Source organism: Epinephelus lanceolatus, chromosome 23, assembly GCF_041903045.1.
Source record: "Epinephelus lanceolatus isolate andai-2023 chromosome 23, ASM4190304v1, whole genome shotgun sequence".
In the NCBI taxonomy this organism is placed as follows: Eukaryota; Metazoa; Chordata; class Actinopteri; order Perciformes; family Serranidae; genus Epinephelus; species Epinephelus lanceolatus.
Window position 1 is genome coordinate 6,475,378 of NC_135756.1, and position 19,267 is coordinate 6,494,644.

General features: G+C 40.9%; 1 protein-coding gene across 3 annotated transcripts in view; it reads left to right on the top strand.

The window, feature by feature from the left end:
• The window catches only part of sfmbt2 (Scm like with four mbt domains 2), a 94,404-nt gene that overhangs the window by 17,806 nt on the left and 57,331 nt on the right, over positions 1-19,267 (top strand). For all 3 annotated transcript variants that reach the window (XM_078165396.1, XM_078165398.1, XM_078165397.1), the window contains exons 3-4: positions 1,565-1,659; positions 11,917-12,157. In XM_078165396.1, the coding sequence (XP_078021522.1) occupies positions 1,565-1,659; positions 11,917-12,157 (336 nt within the window). The remainder of the gene's footprint in view (positions 1-1,564; positions 1,660-11,916; positions 12,158-19,267) is intronic.

The following is a 19,267-nucleotide window of genomic DNA, read 5'->3' on the forward strand; positions in this document are numbered from 1 at the left end:
TTTGGTGTTTTAATGGGTTAATTTGGATTTAGCAAAGTCACACAATAAAGGAGGATCTATACTTGTGAGTCAGCTTTATTAAACACAGCTTCATAGAGACAGTTTCAAACACAAGTACACAAATCAGCTTCACTATAACTCGCAGCATTCACAGACAAACTTTATCTGTATCTTTGTCTTTATCTGGACACATTTTCCCCACAAATACAACATGCTAACGTTATTAGCACAAGCCTATTTGCCATTGTATAAATTAGCCTAGCAGCTAGCGGACTTTTCTTCTTCTCATATGAAGCCAGGGACAACAGCAACATTTAACAAAGGTAACGTTACAAAATTCGGCTCCATTACAACTCACAAGGTTCACTGACAAAACAACTGTCTTATACTAAACACATTTTCCAAACAAATACAACATGCTAACGTTATTAGCACAAGCCTATGGTATTTAACATTGTATAAATTAGCCTAGCAGCTAGCGGACTTTTCTTCTTCTCATATGAAGCCAGGATAAATCACACACAAGACTTACAATGCTATTTTTGTGGAGGCTTTATTGTCTTCACAATTTATTGTTTCTTATCTGTGAAATTAAAGTAAATAAAAGCTTTGTTTCCACTGAGGGAAATGGTTTCAGCTTACAGAAACAGACAGGAGGTCTGCGTCGCTGCAACGTGTAGTTACATTTCTGCGGAGGTGCACGTCAGGCTACGACAAACAGTAGGGTACGGTGTAGGTTCTACGTCAAAATCCTGCGTAACACAGGGTGAGTAATTGACATATTTAAATAGTCATTTGTGGGGTGAAATATTTAATGGTTGTAGGCCTTATCATCTCTCCTGGTTTTCCTTCATATTTTCATACATCGACCAGAGATAATGGTCTAAAACATTGCTGTTAGCAATTACTTTTTGCTCTGTAATTTATTCGCTATGAGGCCAAATCAGAGGAAAGGAATCAACAGAATTCTAGATAAACAGATGAACTGCTGTCATAAAAAGAAAATCGAGTTAATTTCAGCAGTGAGTGTGTAAGTGGTGTAATGTTTGACACAGTTGGGTGCTAAGGGTTAGGCTCTGTTTGTTAACAAGTGTGTGTGTGCATGAGAGGAAGGGAGCAGAGCATCTACAATCTATTGAAACAAACTCTGTCGAATATCAGCTTCCTACATCTCATTAGCCAGAGCAGGTTCAGTCCTGCTCTCTTCACACTGAGGAGCCTCCAGAGACACAACACACACACTCAGCCTTCACACACTTAACACAAACACACACACATACAGAAATACAACAGAGAGAAAACTGACACATAATAGCTGTATCAGTATCCCACAGGTAAAGTGAACAATTCTCACCTTCAGCAGAAACATTACTGACATTTCATTTGACGACTTGTAAAAGTGGCGTGCACACAAACACACACTGATCACTTCCTGTTGTGTCCTGGAAAGATGAGCTACATTCACAAAGCATCGAGACTGTGCATTTAATCGCTACCTGTTTGCTATCCCAAAAATGAAATATATAATATCGGCGACGACTAAAGGATTATTTCATTCATTCAGATGCAGACTCCATGGAGGAAGAGGCGGAGTTTAATTGGGAGGAGTACATGGAGGAGACGGGGGCTAACGCTGCCCCTCACACCACCTTCAAACATGTGAGTGACTGCATATGATCTCCACATCGCACTTTAAAACACCCCATCCCTCTGTGATCCTTTAAATACAGCCTCATAGATAAGTACGGCATGCAGAAATCCTTTAACGACATATTGGAGGGAGCCAGGCTGTGACATCACAGCGCTAATGCTGCTCAATAGAGCGCTCTCATAGGCTTTGTTCCCTCATGACGCACAAGTTGTTAGACGACCTTTGCTGGTTGCTGAATACACAATTGAAGGTAATTACGGAGGTACAAAAGACAACAATACAATGGATACAAATGAGCACCGTGCTGTGTATGTGTGTGTGTGTGTGTGTATGTGTGTGTGTGTGTGCTGCTGAAGGAATATTTTCACCAAACTAACAGGGACAGAAAAGTGAAAGGTGAAACAAACAGTTAAATCCTGGTTATTCACTTTTCTGAGGCACATATTTATATTTTGGGGGCTGGGTGATGATGTTGAAAGTATTATCACAATCAACAACTGCTTCTAAGGTCAACTCAACTAAGTCCAAACAAGGAAACGGTCTCAAATCTGTGTCTATTTTATTATTAGTCTCTGATACAGCGCTTTTTTCTGTGTCTGCGGTGATGACAGCCGTGGCCGGAAGCAGTACGTTTGTGGGTTGTCCGTCCGTCCCATTCTTGTTAACGTAATATATTAAGAATTCCTTGAGATGGAAATCTCTTCAAATTTGGCCTAAATGTCCACTTGGAATTAACAATGAATTAAATAGATTTTGATGGTCACAGGTCACAGGTCAAAGGTCAAAGTCACTGTGACCTTGTCTGTCTGATTCTCGTGAATGCAAAATCTCAGAAACACCATGAGGGAATTTCTTCAAATTTGGCAATAATGTCCACTTGGACTCAAAATGAAATGATTAGATTTTGGTGGTCAAAGGTCAAGGTCACTGTGACATCACTGTGTCATTCTTGTGAATGTGATATCTCAAGAACACCTCAAGGGAATTTCTTAAAATTTGGCAAAAACGTCTATTTTGATACAAAGATGAACTGAAAATTGCAGAACTGAAACTTCTCCAGTGTGCCAAGGAGTATGCTGGCCAAAGCCAAAATGTGAATAACACTATGTAGAGCCAGTGTTTGGTTCCTCCATTCTGGGCTACTGTAGAAACAACATGGCGGACTCCATGAAGGAGGACCCGCTCTGTATGTAGACATAAATGGCTCATTCTGAGGTAACAAAAACTTGATTCTTACTTCAACATGCACTTATGAAAACATGAATTCTACTGGGTTTCCCTCACACTTCATCTATTAAAACTTCTGCCAACACATGTTGATTTTCTAGTTTTGGAGCTGGACGGTTCATAAGAAGTGCTGTTGGAATATTTATTGCTCCACAGTCTTAAACTGCAGAGCATACTGTGGGCACACACTGAGCACCAGAACTTAAGGCACATTGAAAGTCAAACCTAACCATTCATCGCGTTAGAAGTTCCTCTGCAGCAGTTGCTCCTCTCATCTCTTGATGTGATCTGATCAGCTGGGATCAGATCGACTGACCCGTTATTCACCCCGTGACTTAAAGCTCCGCAAACTGCTGCTGAGGGAAAAAAAGATGTGCTCACTGATCCGCAAAAACATCCAAATTTAGAGAGGGGATGCAAATAGGCAAGAAAAAAAACCAACCACGATGACACACACACACTGACTCACAAGGTGAAAACAATACCAGTCGACTTGATGTTGTTGCAGCTGGTAATTACTGGGATCAGACTCCAAAGTGTGTCAGTTATTGTTGCAGAAAATAAACATCAGCTACATTGCTAAACCTAAATTACCTGAAAACTTACCAGGGAAATGTCCTTAATGGTAGACCAAGCCCTGCATGCAATTTTTTAATTACAAGTCAGGAATCGTTAATTTGGTCAACAGAACGACAGCATGATATGATCAAATTATCGCAGCTTGATTTTCTTTGTAAGTGCAGAGGGTGCCAGAACCAAAAGTGACATCAAGTGTTACCTTGCACCAAATTACTGAGAGTGTTAGCCATGTGTGTTTCTACAGGAGGCCTGATCTTTATCTCAGATATCTGAGTCAGGAAACGACGCACAGCTGAAATTCTCAAGAAAACTGATTCATCACATTCAAGAGAAAGGGAGCACAACATAAAACCTGTCTGAAATGTCATCAGTATGATCAGGGTTGATGCAACACAGATAGTGCAAGAAAGGAAAAGGTACTTTTTTTTGGCAGTGACCCTGCAGACCAGTTGCGCTCTGCTCTGACTCTCTGGGCTGAAATTCATATCTCATATGTGAAGTGAAGCACAGCAAGCTGACTTAGCTCAGACAGACAGTTATAGTCCAGGTCAGCTGAGAGGTCAGCTGAGCTGCATGTTGCCCTCACCAACTGGGCAGCCCTGTTTAACATGTCAGGCTCACCTGTTTAATCTCTGCCTGCTGCTGCTGCCTAGTACAGATCTCATACATCTACAGGAGTGGAAGTAAATCTCTGTACTTACACTTGTTTTTAGAGGAAGGGTTTCTGTTCTTATATGCTAGCGACATACGTGGGTGCAGAGTAACTGAATTAAGGTTTTTTTTCCAAACAGAAAACTGAATCAGCTAATCTGTTTTTCTGCTAAACGTCGTTCTTCTTTATGTTAAGCTCAGCAGAACTGCAGCAGTGCTAAGATGATGATGAATTTACTTTCCAGGGCAAAGCTGACATCTGTTGAACATAGTCACAATAGCCAGATGTCAATTTGACTGTTTTTAAGAACCAGAAGTTGGCACTGAGTGCATGGTCTCATTTTCAGTCTTGTTGGTTTAGTCTCTAATCAGATATTTCCTGACTTCAAATCTTTTACTTTTTAGTAATTTCACACACTGTTTTATTTCGGCGCAGTTATCGTACAGTGGTTTTGCTGAAGGGGCACTCCACCAATTTTATGACATAAAACATAAAACAGATATAAACTGTTAAGTACTTCAACTTGTGGAAACAACTGTACACGTCTTTTTCGTCTCTAGATGATACTTTGAGTAATTCCAGCCCGAGTTTGAGAGAGTACAAATGTTTAATCAATCCCATTTCCAGAATAAATGTTGGCATCGTATATTTTTGAAGACCACAAATGTGTCACATTTGTTTATTACGTTTATTATGTAGTGGATACATTGAAACTTAACATTTCAACAAAGTTGTGGTAAACATCTTGTAGGTTAAGGCACAAAAACCATTTCATAATGGTTAGGAAAAGATCAATAAAGTACCTGCTTTTCGTGGCTCCTTACTGGCAGGAAACACACCAAAGTATTTCAAGGTATTTTTGCGATGACAATACTCTTGACGATATGACAAATTATTGTTAATTTGAGAAAACAGTATTGTAACAAAATATAGTTTTACAGTTTGCTTAAAATATTCAGTAAAAACTAAAGAAAAATAATCCCTCATTTCTTTAGTTTGTGAACAACAACAGTAACTCAGAGTGAGATTCAGATTCTGTTACAATATTAATAGTTCAACAAAATAAAATCTACCACAAATTACACATTTAAACAGCTCTCAAATACAAAAAAATGTCCCCTGGGATCTATATATATAAATCAACAGGTGATTTCCTTCTTTTAGTAAAATCCTAAATGATTGAGTTGTTGTTTTTTCCACCTGGACCTTTATGCTCTGCCATTTCTCCTCTTATCATCACGCTGTAACCTGTGACAGGCTGTTAAGACACCACAACTATCACACGCTCACATATATGGAGTTTTTTGTCGAGCTGCAAGCGTCACACAGGTTTACATTACCAAAGATTTATGACAAAATCACTTGACGACACAGCAAGAGAGGAGAGGGAGAGACGCTGTGCTGCTGCCAGAGGAGCTGCTGAATGAGTTCCCTCTGAGCGGTAAGTCACTAAAAGAGTCTGAGAAGTCCGGGGCTGTTCATAAAACATTCAGGACGCCACAGTTTATTCCACACTACTGAAGCTGCTCCTCTTTATGGAACCACCAAGGAGTTGGTAATAATTTCACTTTCAACCATGCTTGTTGTTGCCGTGGGTAACAGTATGACATCGATATGTCAACAAGTCAAAATTCCGCAAGTAGCATGTTATGAATTTTTCATATGATATTAAAAAATATGGCAGTATTATCGTGAACAAGATGATATGGCACACCCCTAATCTATACCATCAGGAAATGCAGCAACTTCTTGACCGCGTTTCATGACTCCATATTAGCAGGAATTGCAGCAAAGTCTCTGTAAAAAACTTCCGCTTTTCGTGGCACTATACCCCAGTGAAAACACAGTGACATGCCGCTAAAAAACACCTACTGTTGTTGCCTAAAAAGCTGCTGGAAACAGCGATGACTCGACAGTTTTGTGGTGTATTGGTCTCAAACAGTGGTTTGCAGCTTGGCAGGTGTCTCACTTTGGTTTCACGCCATTCGCCATCCCCTCCATCTACTGATGTCAAGTCAGCTCATATACTACATCACTTTAGAAACGTTAACATGATATGTAATGTACAAGTGTGATGTATTTGTGGTTTGCAGATGCGTACAATGCAAACATTTTCTTAACTGAGAGACAGTGTTGAGTAATGAAGACATTTGTGCGATAAAAGAAAGTTCTCTATAGAAAAACATGTTTAGAAGCAGTAAACTGAGGTCTCAAATAAAGTATTGTTTTGGTACCTTAAGTCAGGTTTGGAAATCGGAGCAGCACTGAAAGACACTTTGAGCTGCAGTGTCTTTAAGAAACGTTTGTTTCTCTGCCAGCTGGAGTGGATTTTGCTCGGCTGGCATTAGCTCATTGTTTGAGTGTTTATATTTGTACAGTGTTATTATTAGCCTGTCAGTCACCTGTACAGCACACTAACCTGCATGAAAGGCGTTATGCAAGTAAAGTTTGGTTCAAGTGTTAATTAACTGCTGCAGCGCCTTTGTATTACAGCTGTTTACTTTGGGAGTTTAGCATGTTAAGACAACTCAACTAGTTTCATGAAGAGACTGATCAGAAATTATAAATATTACTTTAGTATTTGAGGCAGAACTTTAGTGTTTGTGGCAACTGCATGTAAACAATTTTTATTAAAGGGTCTCAGATCTCAATGTCAAATCAATTTCATCACGCTGATGTTGACTGTTTGTGATAAACTGAAGGATGAAGTGTTCCTTTATGTCTTGAGAAAATGATCCTACTTCTTAAGCTAAATCAACTCTTTATAAACCCTCTTGGATCAGCTGGAAAATACATCATCACAAAGATGAAAACAGGCCTGTTTTTATGACACCGTGAAAACTTTTTAGAGATATGTTGTTCTCACAGGGCAGAGAGGCTACAAACATATGATGAACTTATAAAATAATGCTGATTACAAAACTTTTTCATTGTGTGGTATTAGCACTTTTATTTAAGAAAAGGATCTGAATACTCAATCGCCAGAATACCAGAATTTGGAGCCTATAAATTTGATGGAAACACACTGACGGGTTGCTACAAAAAACATTAATGATTGAAGATGAAAAAAACAGATGAAATTGTACTGATGGGTCACTACACACCACCCATGTTTAGAGCCTAAAAAGTGGATGGATTCACTCTGACAGGTTGCTACAAAACACACACATTTGTAGCCTAAAAAGCCAATGGAAACACACCAGCTGGTCACTACAGTACTCCCACTTTTGAAGCCTAAAAAGCCGGTGGAAAGACACTTATGGGTCACTATAAAACACCCATGTTTGGAGTCTAAGAAACACTCTGGCAGGTTGCCACAAAACACCCATGTTTGGTGCCTAAAGAGTTGATGGAAACGTAGTAACAGGTCGTTCAAAACACACAATTCTGGAGCATAAAAAGCACATGAAAACACACTAATGGGTCACTACAAACCACCCATGTTTAGAGCCTAAAAAGTGGATGAAAACACACTGACGTGTTGCTACAAAACTCACTTCTGCAGGCTAGAAAGTTGAGGGAAACACACAGACGGGTCACTAAAAAACACCCACGTTTGGAGTCTAAAAAGGTCTGGCAGGTTGCTACAAAACACCAACATTTTGAGCCTAAAAAGCTTATTAAAACACATCGACATGTCGCTAACTAATACATGTTTGAAGCCTAAAAACCTGATGGAAGCATGACAACGGGTGCCACAAAACACCCTAGCTTGGAGCCTAAAAATCTGATGATAACACACCCATAGTTTGCTAAAAGACAATGGAAACATGCCGACAGGTTGCTACAAAACACAGGCTTGGAGCCTAAAGAGCCAATGAAAACACACTGATGGGTCACTACAAACCACCCATGTTTAGAGCCTAAAAATGGATGAAAACACACTGACTGGTTGCTACAAAACACGTCTGCAGGCTAAAAAGTTGAGGGAAACACACAGACGGGTCAAAAAAAAAACAAAAAACACACACACACACACATTTGGAGTCTAAAAAGGTCTGGCAGGTTGCTACAAAACACCAAAATTTTGAGCCTTAAAAGCTTAGGAAAACATATCGACATGTTGCTAACTAACACGTTTGAAGCCGATGGAAACACAACGACGGATGCCTAAAACGCTGATGATAACACACCCATAGTTTGCTAAAAGACAATGAAAACACGCAGACAGGTTGCTACAAAACACAGGCTTGGAGCCTAAAGAGCCAATGAAAACACACTGATGGGTCACTACAAAAAAATACACGTTTGGAGCCTAAAAAGCTGGCAGAAACACAGCAGCGACTGGCTAAATCAAAAATTGGGTTTTGCTAGTTTGTCGGTCTCAAACAGTCTACAAGATCTGCAGCTCGGCAGGCGTCTTACCTTAATGTCATGCCATCTACCATCTCCTCCACCTCTCGCTGTCAAAGTCAGCTCATATATTATGTCAAAACTTTGATATGATACGTATGAAACATACAAATGTCACGGTTTGCAGAAACGTACAGTGCCAACATGTCCTGGTGACTGGACTGGAATACTTTTTCCAGCACTACTGGGAACATTAAGTGTATTTTATGGCATGTTAGAATATTAATTAGAACATTATCAGCGAATACCTTTTGCTAGCAATCCCCCAAAAACCTCGGCCTGTCACCAAACCAGGTTTTGCCTCCATTAACATGTTACATCACAGGAGATGGCCAGATGGGCAAGTAGAGTTGATCCTGGATGCTAGGCCTTTATCCACCTCAGCTGTCTGCCCCGATGAGGCTCACAGCTGCCGGCAGGACAGGCCGCAAAAAAGGTGGAGACGTGTCTGCTGGTAATTTAAGGTTTAAAAGAGCGAGTCTGTGTTTCAGATGAATGGTAATAAAGGCGAGATTAAGAATACGTGGGTTTTCATGAGCAAGCCTCGATGTCGGAGAAAGTGTCTATGTGGTGATTTGGAGCGGGCGAGGTCTCCTGGGAAGCTAAATTGCTTTGTTGGTAAGTGGATTGAGTCAGTGGGAAACAAACCATGAATTCCTCAGAAAAATGTGATTCAGTAAAGTGCAGCCCTCATCTCTCTCTCCCTCTCTGTGTGCCTGGACAAATTGAAACAGTGATTTCTCTTGGGCCTGCACACACAGACACACACAGACACACACACACACACACAAACACTGCCAAGGCTGCCCCGTAGCTCTCTTACATAAGCCGAGTCAGAGTGATACAGCACGTTTGCATTGTTGTAGCAGGAAGTCACAGGGCCATTTGTATTGTGTTTATTTCTAAGATGTTGGCTTTTTCCATTCAATCGTGAGTGTGTGCATTTGTGTGAGTGTTGAATGTGAACATCCTGTTGGGCTTGTAGTGTTCTCAAGAATTGTAAAGCAGCCTGTGGCTATGGTGGAAACGCATTACGCTGTGCTGCATTCACTGTCGTACAGATTTATCGCTCTCTGTGCACAAGGACAAGCACAGAGGCTGTTGTTTGGCGCAGAGCTTTAAGTTCAGGTTGTTTTTTAAGAGTCGTCAGGCTCATTGATTATTCTTGTTGTTAATTAAACCTCACCTGTAAATGTTTCTCTGTCAACACTTAACTTTAATGGAAGAGTCTTGCTTCTCACCACTGACTAGACTAAACATTTGCAGGGGTTAAAGCAAGAAAAAATTTTGTGCCTGAAATGTGGAGCACGGAAGATTTGTGTGCCTGAAATCTGAAATCTTTTCCGGAGCGGGGGGCTTGGTGTTGTGGTCACAAAATGAAGAAATAGAAATGTATGTGTTGCAAAGGAACGTGTTCATTATCAAAACAAACAAAAAGATTATAGCTTTAGTAGTTACTTTTCAGATCAGATGGGAACTGACACGGCCCACTGAGGGCAAAGTTGTATCCGGTACTTACGGTACTGAAAAAAAACAAAAAACATACGGATTTGTTTTTCGCGTGTTGGCATCGACTTGGTACCGAAGTATCGGTTCTCATGACAACCCTAGTACAGAGTCACCAAAGCCACACAATATAGGGCTCCCATAGTCAAGGAAAACCTGGAGAAGTCATGGAATTTCACCATCACATTTTCCAGGCCTGGAAAAGTCATGAAATTAGACAAAATCATCGAAAGTTCTGAAAAGGTCATGTAATTTTGGTGTGTAAAATAAAATTGTTATAATAATCTTCTGTGGGTAAGCTTCCACGCAATGTAACATAACGGCAAATTAATTTTCTGTAGCTGTCGACCTTACATCGCTCCAATATCCTTGCATGTGTGACATTTTGTTTACTACTGCGTACATTTCATCCACTTCTCCCTGGGTTCATCTTTGCTTTCCTGTATGCCAGCTAGCTGATATTATGTTTGAACAGTAACAGAGTTTGAGATCTGAAGTGTTTTAAAAATGCCTGACAAGTGGGGCTAGAAAAAACAAAATCTGTATCATGAGTCCTTGAAAAGTCATGGAAGAGATTGGACGTTTTGTCCATGAAAATGTGTGGGAACCCTACATGATAACACAAACAAACTAACCGATCAAGGCAGCGGTCGACCAGCAGCTCCCGTGTTCAGCGAGCTAAAATTATAGTTTTAGTCAATGGTGTCTGGCGGTTTTGTGGAGAAAATATTCTAAATATAGCGTAAAGATGAACTGATATTGAGTTTTTTAGGTGGCTAAAATACGTTTTGCTGCAGCCCCATCCACAGCAGTACATCCCTTAGCTTCTGTGGTGCAACTGCTTCTCCAAACTGGGGTTGTGCTGACTGGGCATCAACTGTAGGTAATACACTGACTATGGATAAGTACCTCATACAACTCCAGTTCTGTGTATGTATTGAGAGCGCGCTCTCTCAATCTCTCAATCAGTAAAGCTGAATCTGACTCAGCTTCAAAAGATGTGAACTATCCTTTAACCTGCAGTGATGTGACACATGTGTCAAGCGTTTCTTAACTGTTTTAGTTCCTTGAAATTTAAGAGGTATTGTAGCAAGTTCAGGGACAGCTTAGAAAATAAAGAGGGCCAAATTCGAGAACAAGTATGATTCGAGCTCCAAAAACACTTGATCCCACATTTTTCAAAATGCAGTTGCGGTCGGTGTCTCCACGCTCTCAGCTTGTAACACAGGCTTTCTGTTATTAATTCCGAATCTCAAGTTCAAGACAAGTTGACCCTGTCGATATCATCAGCGTTCTTTTCTCAGCCTTTACAAAGCTCCTTCAGACACGCAGAAGACACTAAACAAGTTTTTTCACAGGCCGTGTTTATGTTTTCCCATCAAGTGACATTTATGTGTGAAATTAGTGGAGTTCCCCTTTCAGCTTGACGTCTGTTTCCTATCAGGCCACTGTCATGCCAATCAGTTCTGATAACACCACACCCACACAGTGCTGATGACTGAGATTTAACTGTTCAATATAAACAAACCAAGGATGAGTATCTCTGAATTTCAGCTCTGAAGTTTGTGGTCCTTGTTTAGTCATGAACACTTTATTTTTATCAAGAAAAACGTTTTGGGGTCAAATATTTATAGTCTGGCCATGACTCCTGTTGGTTTTGGTAACATTTACTCACCAAATTGGATCCCGTGATGTGCATGTAGACGTGGCACCAACAGTAGATGGAGTCCACCAGAGCACAGATCATGAGCAATCACACAAACTGCAAACAAACCAAAACAAACATCAAACTTGTTACTCAATCTGTCCATAAACTTCCTCCCTGGTTCACCTTTGACCTGCCACATTTACTCTGGTTGTGTGTGCACAGTTCAGTGATCATAGTCAACCCTCGACATGTTATTAAAATCTACGGAAAAGACAACTAAAACATTTGTGTGTCTCTCAGGTGGAGATCAGCCTGCAGAGCAGCTTTCAGCCCGGCATGAAGCTGGAAGTGGCCAATAAGAGCAGCCCAGACACATACTGGGTGGCCACCATCATCACCACGTGCGGCCAGCTGCTGCTGCTGCGCTTCAGTGGCTACGGTGAGGACCGTAAGGCCGACTTCTGGTGTGATGTCATGACGGCCGAGCTGCACCCAGTGGGCTGGTGCACCCAGAACAACAAGGCCCTGATGCCCCCCGAAGGTAGGAAGAAACACTGTGATGCACACATTCACCTGAACCTCGTCTGTTACTCACACACGGCGAGGTTAGATCAGTGTCAACTAATTCAGGCAAAATTTACACCAGACATTGGTATTCACTAACCTCTAACCCTAGCCCAGAAATTATAACATTTCAATCCACAAAATTACGTGCAATAAAGTGGAATGACACAGGAATAAAGTGTTAAAAACGCTGTCTGACATGTATGTTGGAGAAGTGTGTGTTTGCTCAGCTTCAAGACGCTTCCTGTATGGAGACACTAATCTCTACTACTCTCTACTCTACTACTAATCTACCTTTAAATTTTAAAGAGATTTTGAGGGCCCATTTGTGAATCTTGGGAAAGAAATTACACTTTCAAAACTTCACTTTCCGAACGCTTCCTGAGTGTTGTAAAAGAGAAGGTGATGTAACACGGTGGTAAACATGTTCCTGTGCCAACTTTTTTGGAACGTGTTGCAGGCATCAAATTCAGAAAGGGTGTGTAGCTACAGGAAACAATGTTGTTAGTTCAATCAGTTTGAACATTGAATATCTTGTTGTTGTACTATATTTAATAGAATATAGGTTGAAAACGATTTACAAACCATTATGTATATATATTACCGTTATGTTTTAATTTACATTCAACACATTGTTTTGGAATCAGGGTTGTATTAGGAGAATGGAGAATGACATACAACAAAGGTTGGCAGAGGAGATAACCACACATCAATGCTACTGGGCTGGACTGCCACCAAAAAGGTTTACAGACTGAGATCAATGCAAAAAAAGTCAATTTATTCAGGGCATCCGTGCACAAACGGCAAAAAATAGTTGTTAAAATTAATAAAAACAGCAGCAAACGTTTCAGTCCTTGACTATCATCAGTGCTGCACAAGGACTGAAACCTTTGCTGCTGTTTTTATTCATTTTCTAAAATAATTTTTTGCATTTTGAGCACACAATATCAGCCCGATCCTAGCCCGACGCAACGTCGTACAGTGTCTGCTCGGATCGTGAACGACAATGAGTGTCATATGAGATAATCCATCGCTTCATCTTGTGTAGTGTGTCATAGTAGACGACAACTGACGCCATGTCTGGGACGCTTAAGACATCCCGACAGAAAATCTAGCATGTTTGATTTTCTTTTTGTCGTTCATGACTGCTCCCGTCATAGCCGTCACTTTGACCAATAGGAACACAGAGCGATCTGCTGCCATAGACAACTGTACGTCAACAACACCCCAGGGTTTGAGATATTTCCTTGAGGGACGTTAGCACACAGAGTAAAATGGAAAAATGATGGCGTGAAACAGCAGAGGCACTTTAGCAACTCAGTGAGTACTGCCAGTCATTTCAAACTCAACACTTCCTGTATCTGTTTCAAATTAAAAGTCCCTTATAACTTCGGCTGAGAGAATCCCTTCATTTTCCAAAAAGGCTTTTATTGTGAAACATTCGCAGGAACTTGTTGTGGAGGATTCAGTGACTGGCACATTTGCGTACGGTACTTCAAATGTAGCTCCTGCCATCTGCTGGCACTTTTTACGTTACTACAACAACATTTCAGCGGGCACATGAACAGACACAGTGACTGAAATGATAGTAAAAGTAATAAAAATAGGACAAGAATAACCCGATGACATCACACACGTCGTGAAGGACGACCAAGGATGATTGGCGTGGACCGTCGTGTAGTGTGTCATGTCTGTCGGCCAAGTCACGGCACGATTTTATGACTCCACAATCGCATAATGTGACATAGTGACTGTCGGAACGGACAGAAATGTTGTGTAGTGTGTACCAGGCATTAGTGGTTGTCCAGCCCAGTTGCATTGATGTATGGGTATCTCCTCTGTTGTCCTTTCTTGGTTGTCCATTGTACCGACACACCCAAGATAAACTTGTTGCCTTGAGTAGGCACTTGAACCAGCAACACTGAAGTTCATGGTCAGTGCCGTAACCTCTAGGCCCGAACTTTATTTTGTTTTGCAATGATAATACACAAATATGAACACTCTCGTGCCTCATGATGTGCTGCCAGCTTTGTCCATGTCTCAGTTGTATTTTCTAATCCATATAAAGAAATTCAATTTAAACTTAAAATCTATGGGATGAAAGGACCCTTTTAAAAAATAGAAGGTTATTAGCACAAAAGGTCAGCTCATGGTTGATTCACTACATTTGTTTGGAAGTGTAAGTCCGACCAAACACACACACAAACGTGAACACCTCCTACCTTCACCTCTGAAAGAATGCTTTACATAAACTGAGCGGACGGACAGGTTTCCCTCAAAGTGCTTTGACTGTCAAGGTCACCTCCTGTCATTTATCTAACTGACACATGTCAAGCTCCACAAAAGAATGGTCACCTCCTTTCTACAACAGCTGTCTCTATTCTCCAAGAGCATCTTTTATACCTGAACCTTTTTCAGGATGTCCTTCTCAGGTTCTACGACAGCCATTCTTCCTTCTGTCCCCTTCACAATATCACAACTTCACCATCAGACACATTTCCACCTGCAGCGGGCCCTCGCGCCCTCAGATAGATGACTCACCCTCCCCGGCCTCATTCAGACCATTTATTTTTCTCGACACTTCCCTGCTGATGGATCGCGTGTGCCTCCGTTGTTGTGGAGACGACCTGGATATGTTTCCACCTGACGCGGGTGTCCTCGCCCTCACACCAGCTCCATATGTCCTTTTCACTCAGCGTCGGCCTTTTCACCAACTTCCTCTTTTGCATTTTGCAGCAGCAGGCGGCTCATAAAACGTCTGTATTCACATCTCAGTGGATTATTTATCTGAATTGGCTGAATTGATTTCAGTGCTGCAGTGGAGTCTTTTGTTTGTTTCAATTTGAATTTCAAAGTCATGAAACATGATTTGACTGAAGATTGAAGCAATTAATATTTAGTTTTATTATCAAGCAATCTGTCAACTATTTTCTTAATTAATTGTTCAGAAAATAAAGAGAGAAATGGCAAAAAATGCAACTTCCCTAAATCCAAGTTGACATATTCATATTAGTTGTTTGTCCGACCAACACGCCAAAAGATTAATAATAAGATATTCAGTTAATAGATCACAGAAGATAAAGAAATCCAGCAAACATTGTGAATTTACGACATCTTCCTTTAAAAATGAATGATATTATTAAGCAAATATCAACTAATCGTTTCAGGTCAAGACTGAAAAATTGCATATTTCACATCACATCTATTTAAGAGTTCAGATTGTTACGCTGTGTTCACACTGTGAACAACAAAGTAACAGCGTGGCCAGCTACATCATTGCCAAGTTGCAGTTAAGTGTTGCTTAAATGTTCGTTAACATAGTTACGTCATCGCGGGCGTGTGTATCTGCTACTTGCCTCAAAGCACCTCAACTAAACATCATCTTAAATCTGTACTTTGTCACAAAATTATCTACATTGGAGCCTCATTTTAACGTCACATTTTGCATCCCTGTGTGCACCACAATGCACAAAAAGCTAGCATAGCTTCAGCTAACGTAAGCTGAAAGGTAAAGAGACACTTCAGACACTTATAACAATCTGAGCCTGTGTAGCCCCATGTGCTCCCATTGCACCCCGTCCTACGGCTGCCGACCGCTGCCCGCTCTGTCAATACTGGACCAAAAATTGTTGTTCACATCAGCCTCTTTGACATGTGGAAATAGGGTCCAGGATAAAAAAATGACAAAGTTATCCTTTAAGGTCACACATGACATAAGTGTCACGTGACATGTCACATAGGTTACATGACATAGTTGTTAAACTTACTTGAGTTACATAACAAACACACTTATTTTAGCCCAATATGATGTGTTTTCTGAACCAAACCAAGTAGTTTTTTTTGATCAACCTAAAGTAGTTTTGGTGACAAAAACCTGAACATGGAAGTTAATTTTTAATTTTAATTAAGACACTGTTGTGATGTACCAAGGAGAAACTAAGGGCCTGTCCCAATGCCCACACTTCCCCTAGAAATACCCACTTGCACTTGGTTGTGTGCGCTCACATTTAGGCTAGTGGTGTCCCAAAACAGAATGGAGGTAGTGGAAGTGGTTTCCAACACTTAAAACCCACCCTAGATCTCAAGGGAGCCCTGACCCACACTTTCAACGAAGTGGAAGATGAAATTTCCCAGAACACCTTGCGAAATCAGCAACTTTGACAAGTTTTGGAAAACAATTTGTTACTGCAAACAACAGATGGTTGGACTAGCGTAAAGTCATCAGCAACTCGGTTGAACGCAGCGTCAAAATATTTAAACAAATCGACTTACCTGAACAAAATCAATCAGAACTAGAAGATGTCATAGGCGCCTCCTGTTTTCAGCTTTTCTTCTCTGTTGATTCATCAGATGGAGAAGAATAAACATAGCACACGCCACAACACAAGCACTGGAGCCCGCATTTTCAAACCTGAATGACTACCGGTATCTTGTGTTGCCACAGTAAATAAAATTTACTTACTTACTTACTTACTTACTACATGAGACATATGCCTGCACGTCGGCCACACCAATTTACACGAAGTGGTGTCTCATTTCTTAGGGAAAGATCTCTACCCTAATATTTCTCACTTCCCTCATCAAGGGTTATCTCACAAACGAGGGCACTCAATACCAAGTGGAAGATCTAAGGGGTAGAAATGGGATTGGGCCTAACACACCCTCCCTGAACGTCCAAATCTGACACCAGAGGGGTACAGCGCTCGACAGTGCGAGCGTTTCACTCGCATTTGCGATTAAAAATAGGTGTGTGCGAACTGTAAAAAATATTTAGGGGCACATGTGCGCACAAAAAAATAAGCCGAAGCAGCCTATATTTTTGTCAATAAAAAAATATGATAATCTAACCGCAAATGTTGGAGGAACTCCAGCCGCCTTCCCTCTTCCCCGTGTGACACGGTTATGGGTTTTCCAAGCCACTGTCGGCACAATGAATATAAGTCCCACTGTCGGCAGCGTGGAAATAAGTCAAAGTATGGAGGAGACAGTCCAGGTTAAGTGGCGGACCTCTGGGGAACCCTGCTCCGTTCTCCCCACAGTTAGGGACCGTTCTCCACGGCCAGGCTGTCGGCTGGGTGGGAATAAGTCGAAGTGTGGTGGAGAAGAGGGACCGGGAAAAGCGGCGGACTTCTGGGGAAGCCTGCTCCGTTCTCCCCACAGTTAGGGACTGTTCTCCACGGTCAGGCTGTCGGTTGGGTGGGAATAAGTCAAAGTGTGGCGGAGAAGAGGGACCGGGAAAAGCGGCGGACCTCCGGGGAAGCCTGCTCCGTTCTCCCCGCAGTTAGGGACCGTTCGCCACGGTACTGCTGCTGGGCAGGGTGGAAATAAGTCCTGCAGAGTTTCAGAGGACCTGGAGAATGTTTTAGGATAGTAACAACATTATATAAGATAATCATATTGCAAAGATAATATATATAAGATAATAACATTAAAGACAAAATTAAATTGCAATACTTTTTCAAAACTTGATGATTTTGCCTTTCTGTACATTTTGTATATAAATTCATTAAATAATTTTGCTTGTAAATGTCTATTTGCATCACGTTTATTACAGAAAACACATTATTTGATCAATTTACATTGTGCCCCTAAAGTTCTTTGTGCCTCCTTACTTTTTCAACTTAGGAGCACATGTGGTCCTTGGGAAAAAAGTTAGTGTCAAGCCCTGGGGGTACCTAGGGCGTCATGGTTTAAAGCATAGGGCCACTGACGAAGTGGCGTTTATGACAAGTTGGGACAAATTGACAAATTGAGAACGTGTTGAACAGGACTTGTTCAGGAGTGAGGCTGTAATGCTTACACTCTGCAGAGATAAGTCATGTTGCTTTACTGTGTGTTTTCTTTAATTAAGTCTTTTCTAGTTTTCTGAAATAAAGAGTTTGTTTATTAAAGTGTTAAAAAATAAAAGGAGTAATAAATAAACTAGTTTTCTTGAAATAAAAAATAGATATACTCTTTATAATTTCAGCACAGCAAATTGTTTCTGGTGAAAATTTAGGAGTTAAACAGTTGAAAGCAATCAGCCTCTTACAAATTATATTCATGTACAATAAATACAGTTCTGTTTCCAAATAGATTCATAGGAACCATAATAATATTTTATATATTACGATTCTTAATAAAGTTCTTCCCATGGCATCGATTAAATTCATCTCTCATCATTGAAATATAATATATAGAAGTTGTTTCCACGAGAAAAAAATCCCTTCATGCCTTAAAATGGATTAGATGTAACTCTACCCCTTCACCTCATTCAGTATGTACACATCTATGAATATGCAAATCAGCCCAGCCGCTCGCCTGCAGCCTGAGCGTACCTGCTCGCCTCCTCTCTGCTGATCAAACACACAAACCTCAGCTTGGAAGTCGTGATAACTAACAAGAGTCTTCAGCTCGACTGTGTTATCAAACAGCTAATAATGTGCTGCTAATGTTAGATAAACCTTGTTCCTGATTAGCAGCTCAGCTCAAGTGAAAGTGAAAATGAATTTGGAAAATACTGATATTCAGCTACACCTGCTTCTCCTCCAATAGCCCTCATTTCGGGTGTTGATGGGAGTGTGTCCTTTAGTTTGTGATGTAACAAACCCTGGTTGTCTGAATGTGTGTTTTTGAGAGTGTCATTGGTGCTCTGCAGTTCTGAGGCAGAATGATCAGCCATGGCGTTTAACTCTTAAGCCTGAGTTTATGGATTTTTGATGAGTATCACTCAACAGAAATGACATATTTTCGACAGGAAAAAGGTTTATATTTGATCAGCGCAGTTCCTTAGGCTTTCACTGTGCAGGAAACAGTATGGCGCAAACTTACTTTTCACAAACCCTCGCTATTCCAGGTAAATACGGCACTAGAATATGTTTCTAAAAATACTGTAGGTAAGAAATAGGCAGTACAGTAACATAATCTTGATATGTAGTCGATCAGCACTGTCTAGTTTTACCGTTTGATCGGATTTCAGTCCAAGTTTGAGAGACAGAAAAAGACACTGGGGTCGATTTGTCTCTTGATCTGCTTCTGTACTCTTTGTGTCCACGGTGGCGGGCAATACAAGAATGTGCAAGTACAGCCTGTAGTTCGAGCAACAACC